Genomic DNA, 21,725 nt, shown 5'->3' on the forward strand with positions numbered 1-21,725 from the left:
CATCTGCGGCCCAAGCAGCAGCCTGTCCATGCAGATAGCTCAGCCGGGCGAGGGCGCTGGCTGGGGTTTATCTGCACCACTCAGCTCCCGTACAAGGCCCAGGGCCAAGCCAACGCCGCCTGGCGTGCTCTCCCCACCCCCTAAGATTTCCACACTCAGAGGCCAAGCGGGAGCTGGACAGCGCAGGCTCCCTAGTCCTGGCATTTCAAACCCGCCTGCATGAAGCTGGTCTGCCTTGGTGCATGATGGGAGTTGTAGTCCACTTCTCTACAATTCTAGGGCTAGCTCTCTGAGCAGCAGAAAGTCCCTCTCCAGGGAAGGGTTATTCTCTTGGGGGGGGGGAAATTGGGGGGAGGCTGCAGATGGACAGTCAACAGGCCAAGATGCTGGTAAGGGGGGGGGGAGGGAGAGGAAACTCGGGGACATTTTGCCTTTGAGCACACTCACGTGTATCTGAATTGGACCAAAAATCCAGCCACAAACATGAGTGAGAGCCTCTGGGCCACTTACTCCACTAGGAACTGGGCAAACCCACGTCACACAGCCCCTCTGTAACAGAACGGTGAAAGACTTCAGTCTCCCCCGACCTGGACTGGACGGGAACCAGAGATCCATGGGGGGAGGGTGGGGGGTGGCGGGGGAAGAGATTTGGGGGCCCTGGTGGATACGCAACTGCACATTAGCGCCGAACGCGACACTGTGCCCAAAAGGGCTAATGCCATCCTGGGTGCATAAACAGGGGAATCTAGAGTAGGAACAGAGAGGTTATTTTACCCCTAAGTTTGGCACTGGTGCATTGCTGCTGGATTCCTGTGCCCAGTTCTGGGGCCCGCAGTTCAAGAAGGATGCCGACAAATCAGAGCGGGGTCAGAAAGCCACAAGAATAATGAGAGGATTAGAAAATCTGCCGGAAAGTGAGAGACTCTAGGAGCTCGACCTACTTCGCTGAACAAAGAGAAGGTTAAGGGGGGACTGGATCATACTCTAAGTATCTACATAGGGAACAGATTTAACAACGGGCTCTTCGCTCTCGCAGAGAAAGGTGGAACACGCTCCCACAGCTGGAAGTTGGAGCTAGACAAAATTCAGACTGGAAATAAGGGGTCAGTGTCTAATGGGTGGAGCAATTAACCATTGGGACCATTTTCCGGGGGGGGGGGGGGGGGGGGGGGGCAGGCTGGTGGATTCCCCATCCCTGACCATTTTTAAATCAAGGCGGGATGTGTTTCTAACAGCTCTGCTCCTTATTGTGGGCAGGTCTCTGGCTTGTTACACAGGAGGTCAGACTAGATCACAAGGAATCTATTCTGACCTTGGAATCTATTAAAAGCTCCATCATCCCCTATTCCCCATCCTCCGAGCTGTCCCGTTACCAGCGGAGCGAGATCTGGGGCGCCAAAAGCAGAGGAGCTGGAGAGAAGCCTCCTTGGTGGAAATCAGGCAAGCGACCCCCCACCTCCCCCTGTTGTGGCACGTGGCGACTCTGGCTCTGGCGATTGCTACACTGCAAAAGGCAGATGCTTTCTGCTGCTGGGCACAGAGACTCCAATGCCGTCTCCAACAGACGGACGCTCTCAGCTGCAGGCACTTCCTTCCCCGAAGCGCCTTCCTTTGGCAAGTCTGGCTCTCAGATGTCACCGCGCTGCCCCCGGCTACTGACACGCCACGAGGGACAGCAGACAAAGGGCGGGGGTTTGCAGCACCCCAAGCCGAGCGGGGGTCATGTTGCAGACTGTGCTGGGCATGAGCAGGAAGAGGAAGGATGGGGCAGCAGTCAGAGAGCTAGTCTGGGTCTCTGGGTTCAAGATCCCACTCTGCCACCAGGCTCCATGTGCCTGACAGGGACAGCAGCATGCCCCTACCCCTGGGAGGTGTGCACACCCTGCAGTGACAGGGGCCAGATAAGGACCCAAGACAGATAAATGCAGGCTCTGGGCTTTCCCTCTGGTGGGGATCGTCCTTGCCTGAGGCAGGATGTGCAAAGGCTGTAGCCTCTCTAGAAAGAGAGTTTATTCTCCTGCTTCGTTTGCCTGTAAGTGACTCGGCATTGGTCCAACGGATGGCGCCGGACACGGGAACAAGTCACTGGCAGCAGGGACCAATCTCAGGATCCCAACACACAAGCCTCACCTGCCCCAGCCAGCTTAACTCCACGCCCCACTCAACCCTGAGCTGCCTGCCAGCAAGGGAGACGCTATGCCGCTAGGTTGGCAATCTGGATCTGGCAACTCATCTCAGACAGGTTATCGACCGGCCATCAGATCGAGCATCTTCCACTCCTTATTGGCCCGGGTTCGATGCCAAGTGAGCTGGGAGTCAGGGGCTCCTGATCACTCATGCTGAACTTGAGTCCTCCAAACTCCCTCCCCTCGTTCAAGGGCCCCCCGTTGGGCTGCCTCGCATCAGGAACCGCCGTCCAGAAGAATCCCACAGACAGGCCGAGCATGGGTAGTGGCTCGGCACCAACAGCACGGATTGGGAACTGGACGCACTCAGGAGCAATGCAGGATGCACATTAAACCACAAACCAAATGCATCTGACGAGCCCCGGACCAGACATTTCAAGAGCTAGTGGTTTGGGGACCTAGCAGGGGCCTGGTTTTCACAGGGGGGTGCTCAGAGCTTTCTGAAGACAGCCCTCTCCGAGGAGCCTCAGGCTGAGCATCCAGAAGACGCTAGCTGCTCTTGGAAAGCCAGCGTGGATCACAGATCAGATCGGTGGGTTCCCTCCCTGAACTCCTGGAGAAGACAATTCACTGCACTGTGCCTATCTACAGAGCCTTTCGTCACATGACCTCAAAACACATGATTTAAGCCTCACGTTCCTCACGAACCCCCAGGGGCAGATATTTAGTGACTTGCCCAAGAGCTCACTTGGTGGCCGAATTGGTAACACGCCACGAATCTGGACTCCCAGACCTCTCCTCTAACCACTAGACCCTGTTCTCCTCCGAGAGCTGAGACCAGAGCCAAGAGTCCTGACTTCCAGTCCTTTCTCCTCTAACCACTAGACCCCACTTCCTGAAGCACTGGGAATGGAACCCAGGCGTACTGTCTGCCAGACCACTGCTCTGACCAGGAGCCTTGAAGCTCAAGGCTCAAGCCAATCCCTGGCTACGAGAGACCAGGAGGAGACTTATGGGGGGACTTGAATATCTCAAATCCACCCCCTGCAATGGGTGCCCAGAGCAGCTGGTTCTGGCTGTTGTTAGAGACAATACACTGGACTAGATGGACCTCGCATCTGATCATTCCTACGTTCCTAGGCCACTTTCCCCTCAGAGCAGAGAAAAGAGCCCAGGAGTCCTGACCGCCATGCTAACCACTGGATAACAAACCCGCCAGAACAGACTGCAACTCAAAAAAGTAAGAGCACAATTATGCTCTCTCGAGCCGCCAAAGGTGTGAAGGACCCACAGTGAAACTTACCGGCCTGGATCCCCACTTCCTGAATTTTTTGTTTAATTCAGAATTCTGTCTGCTAGGCGGAAGAGGCCAGGGCAAAGCTCTGAGCACTGTGTGTTTCATGCCCTCCCCCTCGCTAGCCGGCTGAATGCTACAGAATCTGTATAAAAATATAATTAGAGCTATTTATCTCAGCAGACTTACAGGGGGGAGAAGAGAAAAAACCACATGCTCAGCCAAATGCAAAGGGTTTTATGGCACTTCCCTCCCCCTGGAAATAAAGACTCAAGCTGTCGCCATTAAAGGGGAAAAAGATTCTACAGCCCGGGAAGACAAAGATGACAATGAGGGAAAATCATTAAAAAGCCAAAGTCACTAATAAAACCAGAGCTCCAGCTTTCCCCAGGGCCCCAGAGCAGCAGCTGCTGCCTCATGGGCCCCCTCTGGCTCATGTCCTTGCTCAATTGTGGCTGACCCCAAAAATCAGTGAATCTCCTTTGGGGGCCTTGACAGCTTGCTGCTGATGGTGTCATCTCCGGTCCAGCAACACGGAAGATGCCAAGGGTCAGTCTCTCTCTGGTACTCACCTGGCTTCCATCACCGGAGCCCCTGAGCGCCTCACAATCTCCAGTGTATTTACTCTCAGAGCCCCTCTGGGAGGCAGGGCTATTATCCCTGTGGTGCACATGAAAACTGGCTCACAGAGGCTAAGGGATTTGCCCAGGGTCACACAGGAAGTTTGGTGCATCAGGGATTCGAACCCAGGGCTCCCCCCTAGTTCCACAGCCACTGGACCATGAGGTCAGATCTTGGCCAGGCCACCCCTGCTAGCTTCCACGATGAGACTTTTCTGCTCATTCACTCAGCTCTGTCCACGTGCCACGGGGAGGGAGCATCGTCTAGTGGGCAGAGTCAGACTGATGCGAGCCTTTAGCTGCAGCCATAAATCCATCAACAGGCATTAAGCCAACCTCACCTGTCAAGTTCCATCTGCCTTTAGTTACGTGGAAAATTTAATGCTTCACTTCCACCCCATCTCTCAGCTGCAATAGGCCAATCTCCTCCACAGATACAGGGTTCTAACTCCCAGCTCTGCAGAAATCCAAGACATGGGCTGAGTGCAGAATTGAGAGCCAGGTCTCCTGAGGTCCCAGCTCTGCTGCTGGTTCAGTGGGTAGTCTCGGGCAAGTCCCATCTAAGGCACATACATGGCCCTCGTTATCAGAGTATCTGCGCCTCAGTCTCCAATGACTTTATCCTCCCCACATCCCTCTGAGAACAGAAATCCCCCCGCCTCTGGGTACAGATGGGGCCTGTGGCACAGAGAAGCTAAAATGACTTGCAGAGGTCAGAAGACAATGACTCAAACCCAAGTCCCTCAAGTCACAAGGTGTGCTCTAACCACTGCACCACCCTTCCTCTCCACCACACCTGTTTCCCGGTCTACAGAACAGGGCTAATGCTGACCTTGCTGCCAGGAGAGGGCTGGGTGCCAGCAGCTTTGAAGACAGAAAGGGCTGAGTGTATCATTAATCCCTACACAAGCTGGGTTCTCACACACATCTTACTCCCAGAATCAAAGAGGCTCTCATGCCGATGCTGTAATTAAAGCTGTTCTTCCCAGTCCTATCGCCGCCAAGCCAAAACCCCAACTGCACAGCTCCACCCTGGTCATTACTCAAAGGGGGTTTTCCCTGCAAGCGAACGCAAGGCGAATCCAGCACGCCTCCAGCCTAGCGAAGCCGCAGGTCAGGAAGCGTTCTCTTCAGACCACGTTCAGAGGCAGATCCTGCTTGCTCTGCGTTACACCACGCTTGCCAGGCTGGGTCCGGGGCTCCAGACCTGCATTCTCTTACGAGGGGTGATCCGAGTCCGTGCTGGGAGAAATCACGACTCCCGGACTGGGTCTCCACAGGTCCCGTTCCGATTTCTGTTGCAGGCATGGACCAGGAGCCAACTGGGCAAGGTGCAGTGCAGAAAGAACAAAGGCTGTCTCTCCTGGATCTCTCCACTGAGCTCACAGCCTCTCAGTCCCTCCCCACACTTCCAAACACCAGCCTCTCGCCCAGCACAGGTTAGAGGAGTCATTCATTTGAAGCCGCTTACTTGCCAAATGGAGAGGCAGAATAGCCTAGTGGCTAGAGCACTAGTCTGGGACTCCCTGGGTTCTATTCTCAGCTCTGGAACTGACCTGCTGGGTGACTGTGGACAAGTCCCAGTCGCTCTGTGCCTCAGTTTCCCCTCCCACCATTTCCCTATGTAGATCTATGAGCGTTGGTCACTATTTGCACATACAGCCCCAGTCTTGGGTGTTTATTGGAAGTTTCCCTCTGAAGGCCAGAAAATGCAGCTTTCATTCAGGCTGACACATGGACACACCAGAAAACCCATCCTCTCTGCCGTTTACGCCTCCCCCGATGGGGGGGGGGGTGACACGGACGGTGCCCAGACACTACGGTGATGGGCAGTAATAGAAAACCTGGAGGCAAATGGGCCCTGCGAAGGGGATGGAGGGAGGGATCTGGCTTCATCTCTTCAACACCCACCCGCTACCCGAGAGAGTCGCTGCATCAGTGCGTCCGGGAAATGTCCGTAGAACCCTGCATCTGCAGAGCACCCCACAGTAAGTCGAACCGGCCGAACAGGGAAACTGACACAGCCCGAGAGCTTTCGACCGAGCCTCCTCAGCTCCTAGGGGTGGCCCTCTAGAGAGCTATCAAGCTGAGAAGGAAAGAAATGAGCCAGAGACCCCGGCCCATCACCCACATTAGGGATGAGCCAAGAGGAGATTTCCGATCCCCAGAGCCAGTTACCCCAATGCAGGGTCTCTCTCCAACACCAACCCACCCACCCCCCAACCATAAATGTGCTCTTTGCTTATGCGACCCCCTTTCCCTACCGCTCAGAGAGGGAGACAGCAGCAAAAGCATCTTCAGCCTCATTTAACCTCAGACGCGCTGCCTTCAAGACCCATGCAAATGTGGATTCCTAGCCATGGATTTGCCCAGCACACTGGCCAGCCGCTGGGCTCTGATCCGTTCATTCATGGGCCCATGACTCCGAGCCAGAATTGCTGCCCCTAGCCAAAATAAACCTTTTCCACCCCAAGTCTGCAGCCTGAGATTTGCCTGTGGGCAAGGGGGGCTTGGGAGGGAAGTGAGCAGTGGGGACAGGGACAGTTCTGTGCAAACAGCCCTTACCCTGACGCTGATTTTGCCAGTGCTAGGAATCAGATCAGGAACATGACAGCAGCTGCTTACATCTTACCTTGAAAGCAAAAAGCAACAAAGGGGGTGATCAGGCCGCATGATCTGGCCCACGGAGGAGAGCAAAGCAGCAGCCAGCCATCCTCTCCTGTCTCCCCACCCTGCAGCACCGGGAGGGCTGGGTTACAGGACAGAGGATGCTCCAGTGCTGAAGCGGTGCCATAAAGGCAGGGAGGAGATGGGAAAGGTTCATTCGGAATCTGGGTTGTGGATTTCTTCTCCCTGGGTGCGTGTGGGGGTCCCCCTTTGCTGCCTGAAGCCCCCGACCCTCATCTGATCTGTCTGGAGCACAATACCACTCAGTTCTGTCCTCCTAAGGAGTTAGCTATTGCTCTGATTTCGGTAGGGAGGGGGCAAAAGTCAGATAGCGACTGGCCATCTCAATAGAGGAACTACTGATCGAACCAGTCTTGGAGAACCAACTCCCCTCATCTGTCCTCCTAGGGCAGGCCAGAGACGTGCTGCCAGGCCCCACGCTGCATCCCCAGGGCTGCCTCCTAGCCCCTCCCACTTTTCACTGAGTTACTTTAATTTTGGGAGGAGGGAAGCGCTGCCAGTTAAGTGAAAAACTCAGGAAGAAAGTCCCTGCTGGCTTAAAGTGCCAAATGTGTGAAGAAATGAACCACGGAGTCGCCCCATGGTTTTACTGCGGAGCAGCCAGAGGAACCAGCAGGGGGCTCGGAGGAGCTGAGCTTTCCGTAGCAAAGATTAAATCAGGTGTTTAGACCCAGCTTCTCTTTTTAAACCTGGGATGCTGCAAACTGTCGAAGTGGCAACGCAACCGACACTTCTGAAATGCTCCAATTGCCGATCTGCTGTATCCTGCGCCTCCAGCACCTCGCTCCGTCTCTCAAAGGCTGCAGAGACGCACCAGGCAGGGAAGGGGGAAGTTGTGCCGACAATCTGGGTGTCCCAGTCGCAGAGATCTCCTGCTTGTTAGGAAGGGATCTCAGCCACGAGGAAGGAGCAAAGAACCCGTGTTGCAGAAACCAGCGGCTGCTCATTCAGGCAAGGGCTACGTGAGGCCAGAGACCTGGCCACGGCTCAGCAGGCGAACACATCCTCACTTAGAGAGAATTAGAACAATGGCGTCCAAACAGGTTTGCCTCCTGAAGGACAATGTCCGGGAGACTGACTTGTGCTGGGAATGAGAGGGGAAGGACCCCAAAGCATGCGGGTTTCCTGAAAGTGGCACAATCCCAGCCAAAGAGAAGCCCTCTGCCGCTCAAGGTGCTGCTTTTGAAAGCTATTAAATGCAAATTTCTCGCATCCATGTTAATCAGCTTGTCAAGCAGGGCCCCTGGCTTCTTTGTGAGCAATAAAAGGGACCGCAGATGTGCCCTGGGCTTCCAGGCAGGCTGAAAGAACAGAAAGGCTGGCGAATAATTTACAGAGAGGCTACCCTAGCGAGGGTCCCTATTTATGTGCAAGGGGGGTCCCTGTCCCTCCTCCCTGCCTTTACACAAAGGCTTGGTTGCCGGCCCCTGGTCAGGGGAGTTTATTCCTCCTTTGATGGTTTAAGAAACAGCAGTGCGGGCAACCCTCTGAAGGGAGCGCCCGTAGCTAGGGCTGGAGAGGCAGTACAGAATTGGGAGCTGGGCCTCGAAGCCTGGACAGGATTCTGAGCCAGCAGGAAGGACAGGCTGGGTCAGAACAGCAGGCCCTAAACATACTGGACCTTGAGACATTTTCCTCCACAGGGGCTGGGCCTCGAAGTCACTTTTCAGAACCACTTTGCGCTTTCACTAACGCGGGGGAAGGAGAAAATCTGAAGTCACAACAGCCACACATGCTAAGAGGGATTCAAAGCTTACTGAGGTTCAGTTCAAGAGAGATCACCACTCGGGGAGCAAGGGGGATGAGCAGATGAGGAGGGAAGGGCCTTTAGACAAAGGAAGGAAGGAAGGAAGATACGTGGCCTAGCCGTCCTGTCACAGTCCTGGGAGCTAGGGAGTCCCGGATCAGCCACTTACTGTGGGTAAGTGACTGCACCTGTTTCTCAGTTTCCCCGCTGTCTAAAGAGGATAAGGATCCAGACCCTCCTCACTCGGGGGATGAAGTAGGCAGCGTCTGCAAAGCAGTGTGAAGAGGAAAAGCGCTGTGTAAACACTAAATACCCCTTTCCCAGAGTAACACAGCAGGATAGCAGCACTGCCAGAAACCCCACGAAGCAGGAGGCCATTTATACTGAGGCTGTAATTAAACCAGGCAGCGAGGGTCTCCCGACCTGATGGGGACTCAGGCAGCAAACTGGGGCTAAGAGCCAAGGTGCAGAAGGGCAGATCCCTTCTCCTAGCAGCCCCGGACCCCCAAGGAGAGCTGATCTAATCTGCCGCAGCTCCAGCCACCTCAGGTTAGCTAGGTGGGCGAGACCTTGTGCTCCTGGGGCAGCGGGAGACCGACAGGAAGTTGGCTACATCACAAAAACTCCTCTGCTGACAGGAGGGAGGAGTTAGCCAAGGACGGCCACAGGCTGCATGGTCTTTGCCTTCCTAAATGCCCAAGACCCACCTTGGGGGAGCCAGTGGATACTGACAGCAAGACTGTCACTCCTCCGCCCCGGCCCCCCCATCAAATCCATGTAGATCTCAAAGCACTTACAAACAGCAAGTAACCAAGCCTTACAACCCACTTTAAAGGGGAATTTTTGCAGATGGGGAGACTGAGGCACAACGTGAGGCAGCAATGGAACAGCACCTGGATTTCGAGGCACTAGTGCTTTACTCACTAGACAAGGCTCCCTCAGAAAATGGAGCAAAAACCAGCGGCAGAACGGTTTGGCCCGAGACTGGGAACTTTCAGGCCCAAAGGAATTTTGTTTGTTTTAACACTTGCAGCTGGGGTATTCGCTAAGAGGCAGAGGGAGCGCCATGATTTTACCCCCCGCCACGTGCACAGCGGGCTCTCCCTGCTTCTGCCCCAGCAGAGCTCCCACATGGGTTCAAGTAGGAGTTCGCTAATGCACGCTGGCCCAGCGCGTGGGCAGCTGGGGCTCAAACTCATCCCTGGTGTGGCATCACAGGCTCCCCCGGCTGCCCCGAGAAACGCCATTCCGAGCGTCCAAAGGGGACTCTTGCCTGTTACAGATGCAGCGCTGGGTGGGGCGGACAGTGACCGAGAAGCAGCTGTGTGCTGAGCGACCCCTACTCCGCCCTGCTCCAACATCCAACACCATCAGCAGAGCAAGAACCAACCTGGGCAGAAAGTGCTTTGCCAAGTGTCTTGGGCCTGGCCTTAGGTCCCTCCCAACAGAGGCTCTGAAACCTGGTCAAAAAGAACCCCTCAGCCCAAGGACAGCCTCAGGGAAGGCTAAGAGCTCCCATGTCAGAGAGGTTAGCGTCACCTGAGCCACCCCAGTCAACAGAGAAGCTCCCATACCTTAGTTCTGCACCTGTTCAGGTCCCCGACTGCGATCGCAGCAACGCTAGCTACGGGGGGCTGGCAAACCCCAGGGGAAGCCCAGAGCCACTGAGTGAAGCATCAAGACAGAGCCAGCGCTGCATCAGAGGCACTCTGGCTCAGAGAAGCTGCTTGCCCCATACCTGGAGCATTTTACACTCATGCAACGTTTGCAGGATGCATGAAAGCGGAGTAGACTTAACTCTCCGAGCGACCTTGGGTAACACTCAAGTCTGTGGGAGGAAATCATAAATGTAAACCTTCTCCACGCTGCTGCTTTTCCATCCCACTCCCAGTGCTTTACAGGACAAGTCTACAAGACAACTGTCTGGCCGAGACAGATACATAACAGGCCAGCAAAGCAGGCCAGCAAAGCAGACCAGCTGTAGCACTGGTCAGCAGGCGGCCAGGACACCCCATCTCCCACAGAACACTCCTCTGAACAGCATTCTGGACAGAATCCTTGAGCGACGCATCCAGCCCAGCCCATGGCTTAGCTGCCCTCTGAACGGCGCTAGGTCCTCTCCCCAGCTCGCCCACTCCCATCACTGAGCCATGGAGCTCCGAGAGGGAAGGAGACCTGCTGCACCTAATCGAGCCTCCAACCAACCCAGGACTGTTCCCGTTCAGGTTTTCTCTGCAGGTCTGAATGACTTGAAGAGGCACCATCAGTTTAAACAAACAGGTATTTTTTAAAATATTTTGATCTCTGTTAACACCCGAGATGCTTTGTAAAATCTAACTTAGTCTGTTCAAACTGCTTAGCGGGGACAATAATTGTGAGAGCTCAAATATCCTGGAAAGGACAGTGAGAGAGAGACGGAAACTCCTGCGCACTAGGATAATCACCGACCCTCTCACCACAGGCAACCGTCTCTTGGACAAACTGGATTCCGAGATCCCCAGGCCAGAAGGGATCATTTGGCAAGTCCGACTCCCTGCGTAACCCAGGCCAGAGAACTGCCCCAAACGAATTCCTAGAGCAGAGCTTTCCGGAAACTCTCCAATAGGGATTTAAAGATGGTCAGTGATGGAGAATCCACCCTGACCCTTGGGAAATTGCTCCAGTGGTTAATTAATTACTCTTGCATTAAAAATTGACATCTTATTTCCCGTCTGAATTTGACTAGCTTCAACTTCCAGCTGATGCATCCCGTTAGACCTTCCTCTGCTAGGTTGAAGAGCCCATTGTCAAATATTTGTTCCTCCTCTAGGCACTTACAAACTGAGATCAAGTGACCCCTTCACCCTCTCTTTGTTAAGCTAAATCAATTGAGCTCTCCAAGTCTCACTGTAAGGCAGAATGAGGAAACTGAGGCAGAGAAGGCGACAGACATGCTCCAGACTAGAAAGAGAATCAGAAAAGAGCATTTCCCAAGTCCTGAATTCCTGGTCCTCAACCACTGGACCACCTCTCTCTGGATTTTAGGAACTGTGTTTCTACAGAGCATCCCCCAAGCAACAGCAAAGAGGAAAGAACCAAGGTTCCTAGTCCGAGTGTCTTGAGGTTCTTCGGACCACAAACAAAGCTGGCACATTACAGATCCTGAGAGACGCTCCTTCTGTAGCCACCAATAGGTTAGATCCATGCATCTACCGTGGAGAAAAGCCTGAAGTCAAAACCTTCTCTGGGATCTTCCTTTACACCAAGAGGAGGGCGTTTCCCACCCACATTGAAGTGCGCAAACTAACCAAGGGAAGGTCCAAAGTGGGAAAAATATTTCCCAAAGCCGCAGCCAGGGTGCACTGAAGCCAGCATGGGCCGAGCAGCCTGGAAACACGTCACACCTGGCCCCATGCACACTGCAGCTAGAACCATGCCACCGAGCGTACAACGCCATTGTCACTCAGGCCAGCTCCGTCCTAGCATCCCAGGGCCTCAGAATGAACCATGCCATTGATGAAGGGTTCGTGTCACTCTCCACTGTGCCCGCAGGGGGCACCTTCCCTGCAGATCCCCTCTGAACAGAGCTTTCCTATGCCGACCGCAGCTCGTGCTGCAAGAGGAAAAGGAAGGATGGGGCAGGGCTCATGACAGCAACCTGGGACTCTGGAGACTGGGGTTCAATTCCCTGCCCTGACACAGACGCCCTGAGCGACCTTGGGCAAGTCCCTGTCTCTCTGGGCGCTGCCCTGCCTCATGAGAGGGTTGCGAGGGACGCTCCCATGCAGCACTTGTCAGCCATGGATCATAAAGCGCTTTACCAAGGAGCCCAGGATCACCACCCCCATTTTACAGACAGGGAAACTGAGGCAGAGAGCGAGGCCCGGACTTGCCCACGGTCCCCTAAAAGGCCAGTGGCAGAGCGAGGAACAGAACCAAGGTCTCCCCAAACCCAGTCCAGTTCTCTATCCACGAGGCCAGACTCCAGTAACAAGGACTGCCTAAGTGCCTCAGCTAGGCAGTTAAACTCCTTGGGGCTGGGCCCACGTGGCAACTCACTCAGCAAGGACTCCCTGTGTCCAATGACAGGCCTGGACCATGCAGCCAGCTGTGATGTTACAGGCCATGCTACACCTTGTTGATAGTCGGCAAAAGACATCCTAAAGCACAAAGATCACTCCGTGCACTCAGATCTGCTTTCCACGTGTTCCCATTTAGGCAGCCACTTACAGCATGCTAGAAAAGGGCACAAATATTCAAAGGTTTAAAAGGAGTTCCCCCCCCCATATTTAGTTTTCTGATTACAGATGCCAAACAGGTGCCCTAGGCATCTGCTTTGCATTCGCTAGCTTTTCAAACTGTGATGCGAGCTGTATGTTTGAGACACTCATGCTACTAGAAGAAATCTGGCACAGAGAAACTTTCGCCTGGCTTGGACTGCCAGGACTTCAAACAGTCAATATTTAGCAGGAGAGCATCAGCATGCGATATGAAGAGAGACTGAAAAGCCAGGGATAGTTTACTTTAAAAAAAAGGAGACACGATGAAAGTGTACAGAATAATCAACGGTACTGACATTGGAACGGTCTGTTCTCCCTGCCTCATCACAAAAGAGCAAGGGGCCATGTCAATAAAACTAAAAGGAAGCAAATGAAAGGAAATATTTTGTAGCCTGAGGAACTCACTGCTACATGATACCGTTGAGGCCAAGAACTCAGCAAGATTGAAAATAGATGTTGATATGGATAACAAGAATAGCAAGAATTAAAATAGCAAACACTGTTCTTGGCTGTCCCCGGGCACAACGGCAATAAACATGAATACAATAATTACAAAAAGTTTTTGAAGGGATACAAAACCTCACGCATCAGGTCTTAAATCTCCAACTACTACGGATTCGGATGAGACCTTTAGAGAAGCAGATCATCCTATATCTGCCTGTAGAGTTTTTTGCACTGTCCTTGGTCACTGTCAGAGACAGAATACTGGGCTAGATTGACCTCAGGTCTGATCCAGTCTGGAGATTCTTGTGTTCCTAAGATACGATAGCAAAATCAAGCTTCCATGTGTCAGTGTAAAGGGGAACAATTGGATAGGTTAGGCCAAATGTTCAGAGGGTTATTTTAAGAATATTTTCAGGATTTTAAAAAAGGAGATTGCTTGAATTAAAGCATCTCTATTTGCAACCTGATAACCTGCACATGAAACTGATTACAAACAAGAGCTGAAATTGACTAAATTATTTCATTGTCCAACCTGAGTGAAACAAAGCAAACAGCTTGAATGGAGACATTTAGTGTTTTTTGTTTGCTTGTTTTAAATTCTATTGGTTTTAATCATTTTCAGGTATTAGTAACAGAAAAGGAAATTTGTGTTTATTGAACAGATTAATTTTAACCTGACGCTGTCCCTTTAAGACAACAAAAAGGAAGAGAAATTAAGTCTAGTGATATCTGGAGAGCTGTGTGCGCTTGGGAATCCTTGTTTTAAAATAGAAGTGAAGGCTATGTGCCTTTGCTATCGCACAGAATGCAGAGCATAAAAAGCGTGTCTTTGGGAAAGGAAAGATTGTTGCATGAACCTTAAGGAAAAAGAAAAAGCTCTGCTTTGAAAAACTAACCCACAGGAATTTCCATGTCCCCTGACAAACACCAATCTATTTTTTATTTTTATTTCGATCATATTAAAAAGATGCTTCTCCGTGGCCCCACATGCCCTAAACACATACTTCAGCAGCACAAGAAAATCCTAGCAACATTGTATAAATCATTTCAACAGGCACACAGCCAGGCAGACACCTTCAGAAACCCCTGGCCAACCCTCCATCGTTATAGGACACACATCCTCTCAGAAAGATGGCGTTTTGTAGGGTACCTGGACAGGCGACAAATTCATGCTATTTCAGATCAAAGGAAGGGGATCAAGTTCCACCTCAGTCTTTTCTGGGGTGTAACACTGCAACATCCCTTGTGGCTCGTGGGGGGACGCTAAGGCCAGGTCACTCTCGTTCCAGAGCATTGGGACAGGTTTCCAATGGCTCAGAGCAGCGGCTGCATTAGCAAATCATAGTGAGAAAGGAAGCCCCCCCCAGTAATCGGAGGCAGGAATGTTCCTAGTTTAAGAAACTGTAAACTAAAGGCTCAGTATGAGGCCAACAATTGCATAGACACATGCACTGGTGAATGCTTAAAGATCAGCTGGCACTGATCTGTGGGGCAGGACGTTAGACTTCTAATAAATAAGCAAGAAACCCCACACAGGAGGACTTAGACACCTCCCCGCCATGCACACTGCATTGAAATGGAGCATTAGGACAAATTCACATTTTCCATTACCTTGTCTCTTTCCACCACCACCTGCTTTCCCATCCTAACTACCCTCCCAGGCCAAACGGTCACGCTGGATGCATCCCAGATGTCAGGCTAAAGAACATCACATTTCTAAAAATGTAATACGCCTCTCCCCAGTACAGAACTTTAGACAGGACGGTGCTTCAGACACAGCATCCCCCAAGAATAAACTCATGAGTACACGTCCTTTGTGCACTGTTACCCCGTAGACTGAGCGCAGCATGTTGGTCAGCTCACCAAATAGCTCACCTACGCTTTTGTCTCAAAACTTGGAGAGCTGGACAGCTGGTGCAAGTGGAAGTCAATAATGGGGAAATCAATTGAACTGTGTCAGATTTACTCCATGAAAATGTTGCACTGGTCAAAGGGGATCAAATGCGGAAAGTCAATAGAACATCTTGAAATCTGATGAAAATCAGATCTCGGTATTAGTGCTTTATTATTGACTCAAAAGCGGTTTCAGAACTGTATTGACAAAGGGATAACATCAGATTTAAAAAAAATACATTCAAAAGCAAATTTCCTTCTAGCCCCACGTGAATGTCAAAACAGAGAACACTTAAAGAGCATGTTATGTGGGTCTCAGGCAAACAATGAAAATAACCTTGTCTGTTTCACTTATTTATATTACAGTAGCATGTTGAGGCTTCAACTGAGATCTAGGCCCCAACATGCCAGTGGCTGCTCAGGCACAAGAGGGTGGTTGTTTCTGAGCTCTTCAGGACAGGGACTGAGAGGGAAGCAGGCAAAAAAAGACACTGAAAGGTGAAGTGATTCGCCCAAGATCAGAGTCATGAACAGAACTAAGGCCTGAACCCCATGCCAGTGGCCGAGCCATTAGACCCCATTACCTCTGTCACTATCCAGTCCTCTGGCTGAGGCAGCAAGCAGTACACAGGGAAGGTTTTCACTTGAAAGTTTACATTATTATCTAATTAATATAATCTGCACGGCTGATGAATCTGGTCTCGCTGTATAAACTAACCCTGCTATAAAGATTAAAGCGCGTGGGATCTCGCTCAGGAAAGAAGGTTCTTATACTACCAGTGTTGGATCTGCTTTGTGCCACATAAACCAACCCCTAATTTTGGGGATGGGAATGCCAAGGTGAGGCATACTGAAGGTGGGAAACAGAGAGAGGCGCTGGGCCCTGGGTACCCCCAGCTACAACCAGTCTGTGCACTCCTACCCACGACAGGCAGTGTTAACTGATCACAGTGCTCAGAAGATTGCTGCGGGGAGGAAAGCGAGCGAGGGACCCCAGAAGGAAGAGCTGGCCCGGCAGCATGGCCCAGAACTCCAAGAACAGCACGAGACTGTAATGAACAATTGAACAGCAGCCAGCATTCCCCCAGCCCTGACAGCTCCTCTTCCAGAGGCAGCCTGGCCCTTGTGGTCTCCAAAGCCCTCAGCGGAGATGATCAGAGAAGGTGGGACTAGGGAGGGATATGCACTCCTTCCCCAACTCTGCAGGGAGTGCATCTTCTGCAGAGCAAGGTGACACTCCGGGCCAGACCGCCCTCAAGGTGGGCAGCTAACTTCATCCAGGAACACCCCTGGAGCAACTGCTTTTAACCCCAGCGACGCTGCTTCTGGGGGTGAAGGAAATTCAACTGCGGCTCCTACCATGATAGTGATTCAAGATGCTAGGCCACATGGCGGTAACACTGCAGTCCATGCCCCCTCCCTTGGTACAGCAGCTCCAGGAGGGAGAGCAGACACTAACGGCCTTCCACAAAACCAAACTACCCACATCAAATGGCAAGAAAGTTTTCTTGACGGTCACTCCACCCAAGGGAAAGGAGCTGCTAGCCACCCCTCAGGAATGCCACGCTAACCACTGGGGTGACTTCTCTAGGAAATGCAGCATGGCACAGGGATGCTGCCTCCAGTGGCCTCGAGCATCCACCCCAAGGTCTGGCAGAGGCTTTTCCTGCCCAGTGGAAACAACCTCGGGTTAGGCACCCATAGAAACGGAACACAGCCTCACCCGAGACATAGCACCACCCAGCAATCTCTGCTCCTGCCCAGCTTCCAGACACATGCCCCTCCACAGACCTGTCCCAGAGACTTTGCACCCTGCACCCGCCGCCTCCAATTCCTCCCCTCCCCAAACAAAAACAAGGAAGACAAGACTAAATATTGCAAGATCCGAACTGAAACAAGGGATTAAAGCCCAGCCACAGGGTAAGGGCCCCTCCCGGGCAAACACTCAGTGACTTCAAGCTGCTTCCTGCCAGGGAATCTGCCCTTGCCTGCACTTTGGTGACAATTATCGAGCTTGGCACACCAGTAAAGGGCCCCCATGAACCCTACGGAGGGACCCGCCCGCCTAAGCAAGAGCAAAGACCCAGGTGACAGAAGGCACTGGCGCTACCAGAGGCTGACACATGGCGACCTTTACCGCGAGCACGGCTAGAAGAGGAGACTTGTGGCCCCTGAGCCACCAGGGGGCTGCTGCGGCCCCACTGCTGGAGGGGGAGACGCAGCCAGCTCAGGAGCCGAAGGGCTACACGGGGCCGCAAGCCCCTTAACACAGGCCAGGCCTCTTCCGTGCCCCAGGCGCCTCCTGACCCAAACGTATGTCGCACTCCCAGCTGCCCCCAAACCCCCAGACACCCCCTATTCCCCCAGCCCCCATCCTGACATACACTCCCCAGTCCTAGTTACCCCCAGGCTCCTACCCCAACCCTCAGACACCCCCTATTCCCCCAGCCCCCATCCCAACATACACCCCCCCAGTCCTAGTTACCCCCAGCCTCCTACCCCAACCCCCAGACACCCCCTATTCCCCCAGCCCGACATACACCCCCCCAGTCCTAGTTACCCCCAGCCTCCTACCCCAACCCTCAGACATCCCCTATTCCCCCAGCCCCCATCCCGACATACACTCCCCAGTCCTAGTTACCCCCAGGCTCCTACCCCAACCCTCAGACACCCCCTATTCCCCCAGCCCCCATCCCAACATACACCCCCCCCAGTCCTAGTTACCCCCAGCCTCCTACCCCAACCCTCAGACACCCCCTATTCCCCCAGCCCGACATACACCCCCCCCAGTCCTAGTTACCCCCAGGCTCCTACCCCAACTCTCAGACACCCCTATTCCCCCAGCCCGACATACACCCCCCCCAGTCCTAGTTACCCCCAGGCTCCTACCCCAACCCCCAGACACCCCCTATTCCCCCAGCCCCCGCCCCCATCCTGACATACATCCCCCCCAGTCCTAGTTACCCCCAGGCTCCTACCCCAACCCTCAGACACCCCCTATTCCCCCAGCCCGACATACACCCCCCCCAGTCCTAGTTACCCCCAGGCTCCTACCCCAACCCCCAGACACCCCCTATTCCCCCAGCCCCCATCCCGACATACACTCCCCAGTCCTAGTTACCCCCAGGCTCCTACCCCAACCCTCAGACACCCCTATTCCCCCAGCCCCCATCCCGACATACACCCCCCCAGTCCTAGTTACCCCCAGACTCCTACCCCAACCCCCAGACAGCCCCTATTCCCCCAGCCCCCATCCCGACATACACTCCCCAGTCCTAGTTACCCCCAGGCTCCTACCCCAACCCTCAGACACCCCTATTCCCCCAGCCCCCATCCCGACATACACCCCCCCAGTCCTAGTTACCCCCAGCCTCCTACCCCAACCCCCAGACACCCCCTATTCCCCCATCCCGACATACACCTCCCCAGTCCTAGTTACCCCCAGCCTCCTACCCCAACCCCCAGACACCCCCTATTCCCCCAGCCCCCATCCCGACATACACCCCCCCAGTCCTAGTTACCCCCAGGCTCCTACCCCAACCCCCAGACACCCCCTATTCCCCCAGCCCGACATACACCCCCCCAGTCCTAGTTACCCCCAGGCTTCTACCCCAACCCTCAGACATCCCCTATTCCCCCAGCCCCCATCCCGACATACACCCCCCCAGTCCTAGTTACCCCCAGCCTCCTACCCCAACCCCCAGACACCCCCTATTCCCCCATCCCGACATACACCCCCCCAGTCCTAGTTACCCCCAGGCTTCTACCCCAACCCTCAGACATCCCCTATTCCCCCAGCCCCCATCCCGACATACACCCCCCCAGTCCTAGTTACCCCCAGCCTCCTACCCCAACCCTCAGACACCCCCTATTCCCCCAGCCCGACATACACCCCCCCAGTCCTAGTTACCCCCAGGCTTCTACCCCAACCCTCAGACATCCCCTATTCCCCCAGCCCCCATCCCGACATACACCCCCCCAGTCCTAGTTACCCCCAGCCTCCTACCCCAACCCTCAGACACCCCCTATTCCCCCATCCCGACATACACTCCCCAGTCCTAGTTACCCCCAGGCTCCTACCCCAACCCTCAGACACCCCCTATTCCCCCAGCCCCCATCCCAACATACACCCCCCCCAGTCCTAGTTACCCCCAGGCTCCTACCCCAACCCTCAGACACCCCCTATTCCCCCAGCCCCCATCCCAACATACACCCCCCCCAGTCCTAGTTACCCCCAGCCTCCTACCCCAACTCTCAGACACCCCTATTCCCCCAGCCCGACATACACCCCCCCCAGTCCTAGTTACCCCCAGGCTCCTACCCCAACCCCCAGACACCCCCTATTCCCCCAGCCCCCGCCCCCATCCTGACATACATCCCCCCCAGTCCTAGTTACCCCCAGGCTCCTACCCCAACCCCCAGACACCCCCTATTCCCCCAGCCCCCATCCCGACATACACTCCCCCAGTCCTAGTTACCCCCAGCCTCCTACCCCAACCCTCAGACACCCCTATTCCCCCAGCCCCCATCCCGACATACACCCCCCCAGTCCTAGTTACCCCCAGACTCCTACCCCAACCCCCAGACAGCCCCTATTCCCCCAGCCCCCATCCCGACATACACCCCCCCAGTCCTAGTTACCCCCAGGCTTCTACCCCAACCCTCAGACATCCCCTATTCCCCCAGCCCCCATCCCGACATACACCCCCCCAGTCCTAGTTACCCCCAGCCTCCTACCCCAACCCTCAGACACCCCCTATTCCCCCAGCCCGACATACACCCCCCCAGTCCTAGTTACCCCCAGCCTCCTACCCCAACCCCCAGACACCCCCTATTCCCCCAGCCCGACATACACCCCCCCAGTCCTAGTTACCCCCAGGCTCCTACCCCAACCCTCAGACACCCCCTATTCCCCCAGCCCCCATCCCGACATACACCCCCCCAGTCCTAGTTACCCCCAGGCTCCTACCCCAACCCCCAGACACCCCCTATTCCCCCAGCCCGACATACACCCCTCCAGTCCTAGTTACCCCCAGGCTCCTACCCCAACCCTCAGACACCCCTATTCCCCCAGCCCCCATCCCGACATACACCCCCCCAGTCCTAGTTACCCCCAGGCTCCTACCCCAACCCTCAGACACCCCCTATTCCCCCAGCCCGACATACACCCCCCCCAGTCCTAGTTACCCCCAGCCTCCTACCCCAACCCCCAGACACCCCCTATTCCCCCAGCCCCCATCCCGACATACACCCCCCCAGTCCTAGTTACCCCCAGGCTCCTACCCCGACACCCCCCCATTCCCCGTGCCCCACCCCCTACCTACAGCCCCCCCCCGCCCCACGTACCCCCAGGCTCGTGCCCGGCCGCCCCCGCAGCCCGCCCCACTCACGGCTGTAGAGCGCCAGGCCGGCGCTGTCGGGCCCCGTGCGCGCCTCGAGCCGCAGCGCCTGCTGCTCCTGGTGCCGCTGGATCTCGCCGTTGGCGTCCCCGATGGTGAGGAGCCGCACGCCGGGGAACACGGACACCGCCGCGGCCATCTTGGCTCCGCCGCCGCCTCCCCGCGCCCGGCCCCGCCCCCGGCGCCCCCCGCGGGCCCCGCCCCCGCTCGGCCCCGCCCCCGGCGCCCTCTGCGGGCCCCGCCCCCGCTCGGCCCCGCCCCCGGCGCCCTCTGCGGGCCCCGCCCCCGCTCGGCCCCGCCCCCGGCGCCCCCTGCGGGCCCCGCCCCCGATGGGCCCCGCCCCCGCTCGGCCCCGCCCCCGGCGCCCTCTACGGGCCCCGCCCCCCGCTCGGCCCCGCCCCCGGCGCCCCCTGCGGGCCCCGCCCCCCGCTCGGCCCCTCCCCCGGCGCCCCCAGCGGGCCCCGCCCCCAGCGCCCTCTACGGGCCCCGCCCCCCGCTAGGCCCCGCCCCCGGCACCCCCTGCGGGCCGCGCCCTCCGCTCGCCGCCCGGCCCCGCCCCCAGGGCCCCCTACCGGCCCCGCCCCCAGGGCCCCCTACCGGCCCCGCTCCCCACCCGGCCCCGCCCACAGCACCTCACCGGCCACGCCCACAGCACCTCCTTCCAGCAGTGGGCACCAGGCACCTACTCGCTGCCAATCCTGGCCTGGCCACATGGGGCAGGACACCCGCTCCCCACCCCACCGCGGATGATGTCAGCAGAGCTCCAGGGGCCGGGGAGGGGGCCGGGCCGGGGGCAGCACCTGGGGAGCACAGGCCATCAGCAGCATGAGAGTCAAAGGTGCAGACATCCAGCCATGGTCATTAGGCTCCAGAGTCAACAGCCATAAGCATGATGAGCCTGCCCAGGTATCCAAAGCTAGTGTCGGGAGAACAGGGATCGGCTGTTCTCCGTGGCCCCCGGAGGGGAGGGCCAGAAGGAATCGGCTTAATCTGCAGCACGGGAAATCCAGGTTCGAGGCCAGGAAAACCCTTCTAATGCCCAGGGGAGTGAAACTCTGGAGCAGGCTGCCAAGGGAGGCTGGGGAATCCCCCTCATTGGTGGGGTTTTAAGGACAGGTTGGACAAACCCCTGTCGGGGCTGGTCTATGTTTACTTGGTCCTGCCCCAGCGCCGGGGGCTGGACTAGGCAACCTCTCGATGTCCCTGGCAGCCCCCCCGTTTCTATGTGTCTGTGAACACGCCAGTTCACTGCTCT

At 55.6% G+C, this 21,725-nt stretch overlaps 1 protein-coding gene across 2 annotated transcripts in view; it reads right to left on the reverse strand.

Annotated features, from left to right (window-relative positions):
- Positions 1 to 20,646, reverse strand: part of CARM1 (coactivator associated arginine methyltransferase 1) — a 54,592-nt gene extending 33,946 nt beyond the window's left edge. For both annotated transcript variants that reach the window (XM_048831454.2, XM_048831452.2), the window contains exon 1: positions 20,462 to 20,646. In XM_048831454.2, the coding sequence (XP_048687411.1) occupies positions 20,462 to 20,609 (148 nt within the window). In that variant the 5' untranslated portion in view covers positions 20,610 to 20,646. The remainder of the gene's footprint in view (positions 1 to 20,461) is intronic.
- Between the last annotated feature and the right edge of the window lie 1,079 nt (positions 20,647 to 21,725).

This window comes from Caretta caretta, chromosome 20 (assembly GCF_965140235.1).
Source record: "Caretta caretta isolate rCarCar2 chromosome 20, rCarCar1.hap1, whole genome shotgun sequence".
Lineage (NCBI taxonomy): Eukaryota > Metazoa > Chordata > Testudines > Cheloniidae > Caretta > Caretta caretta.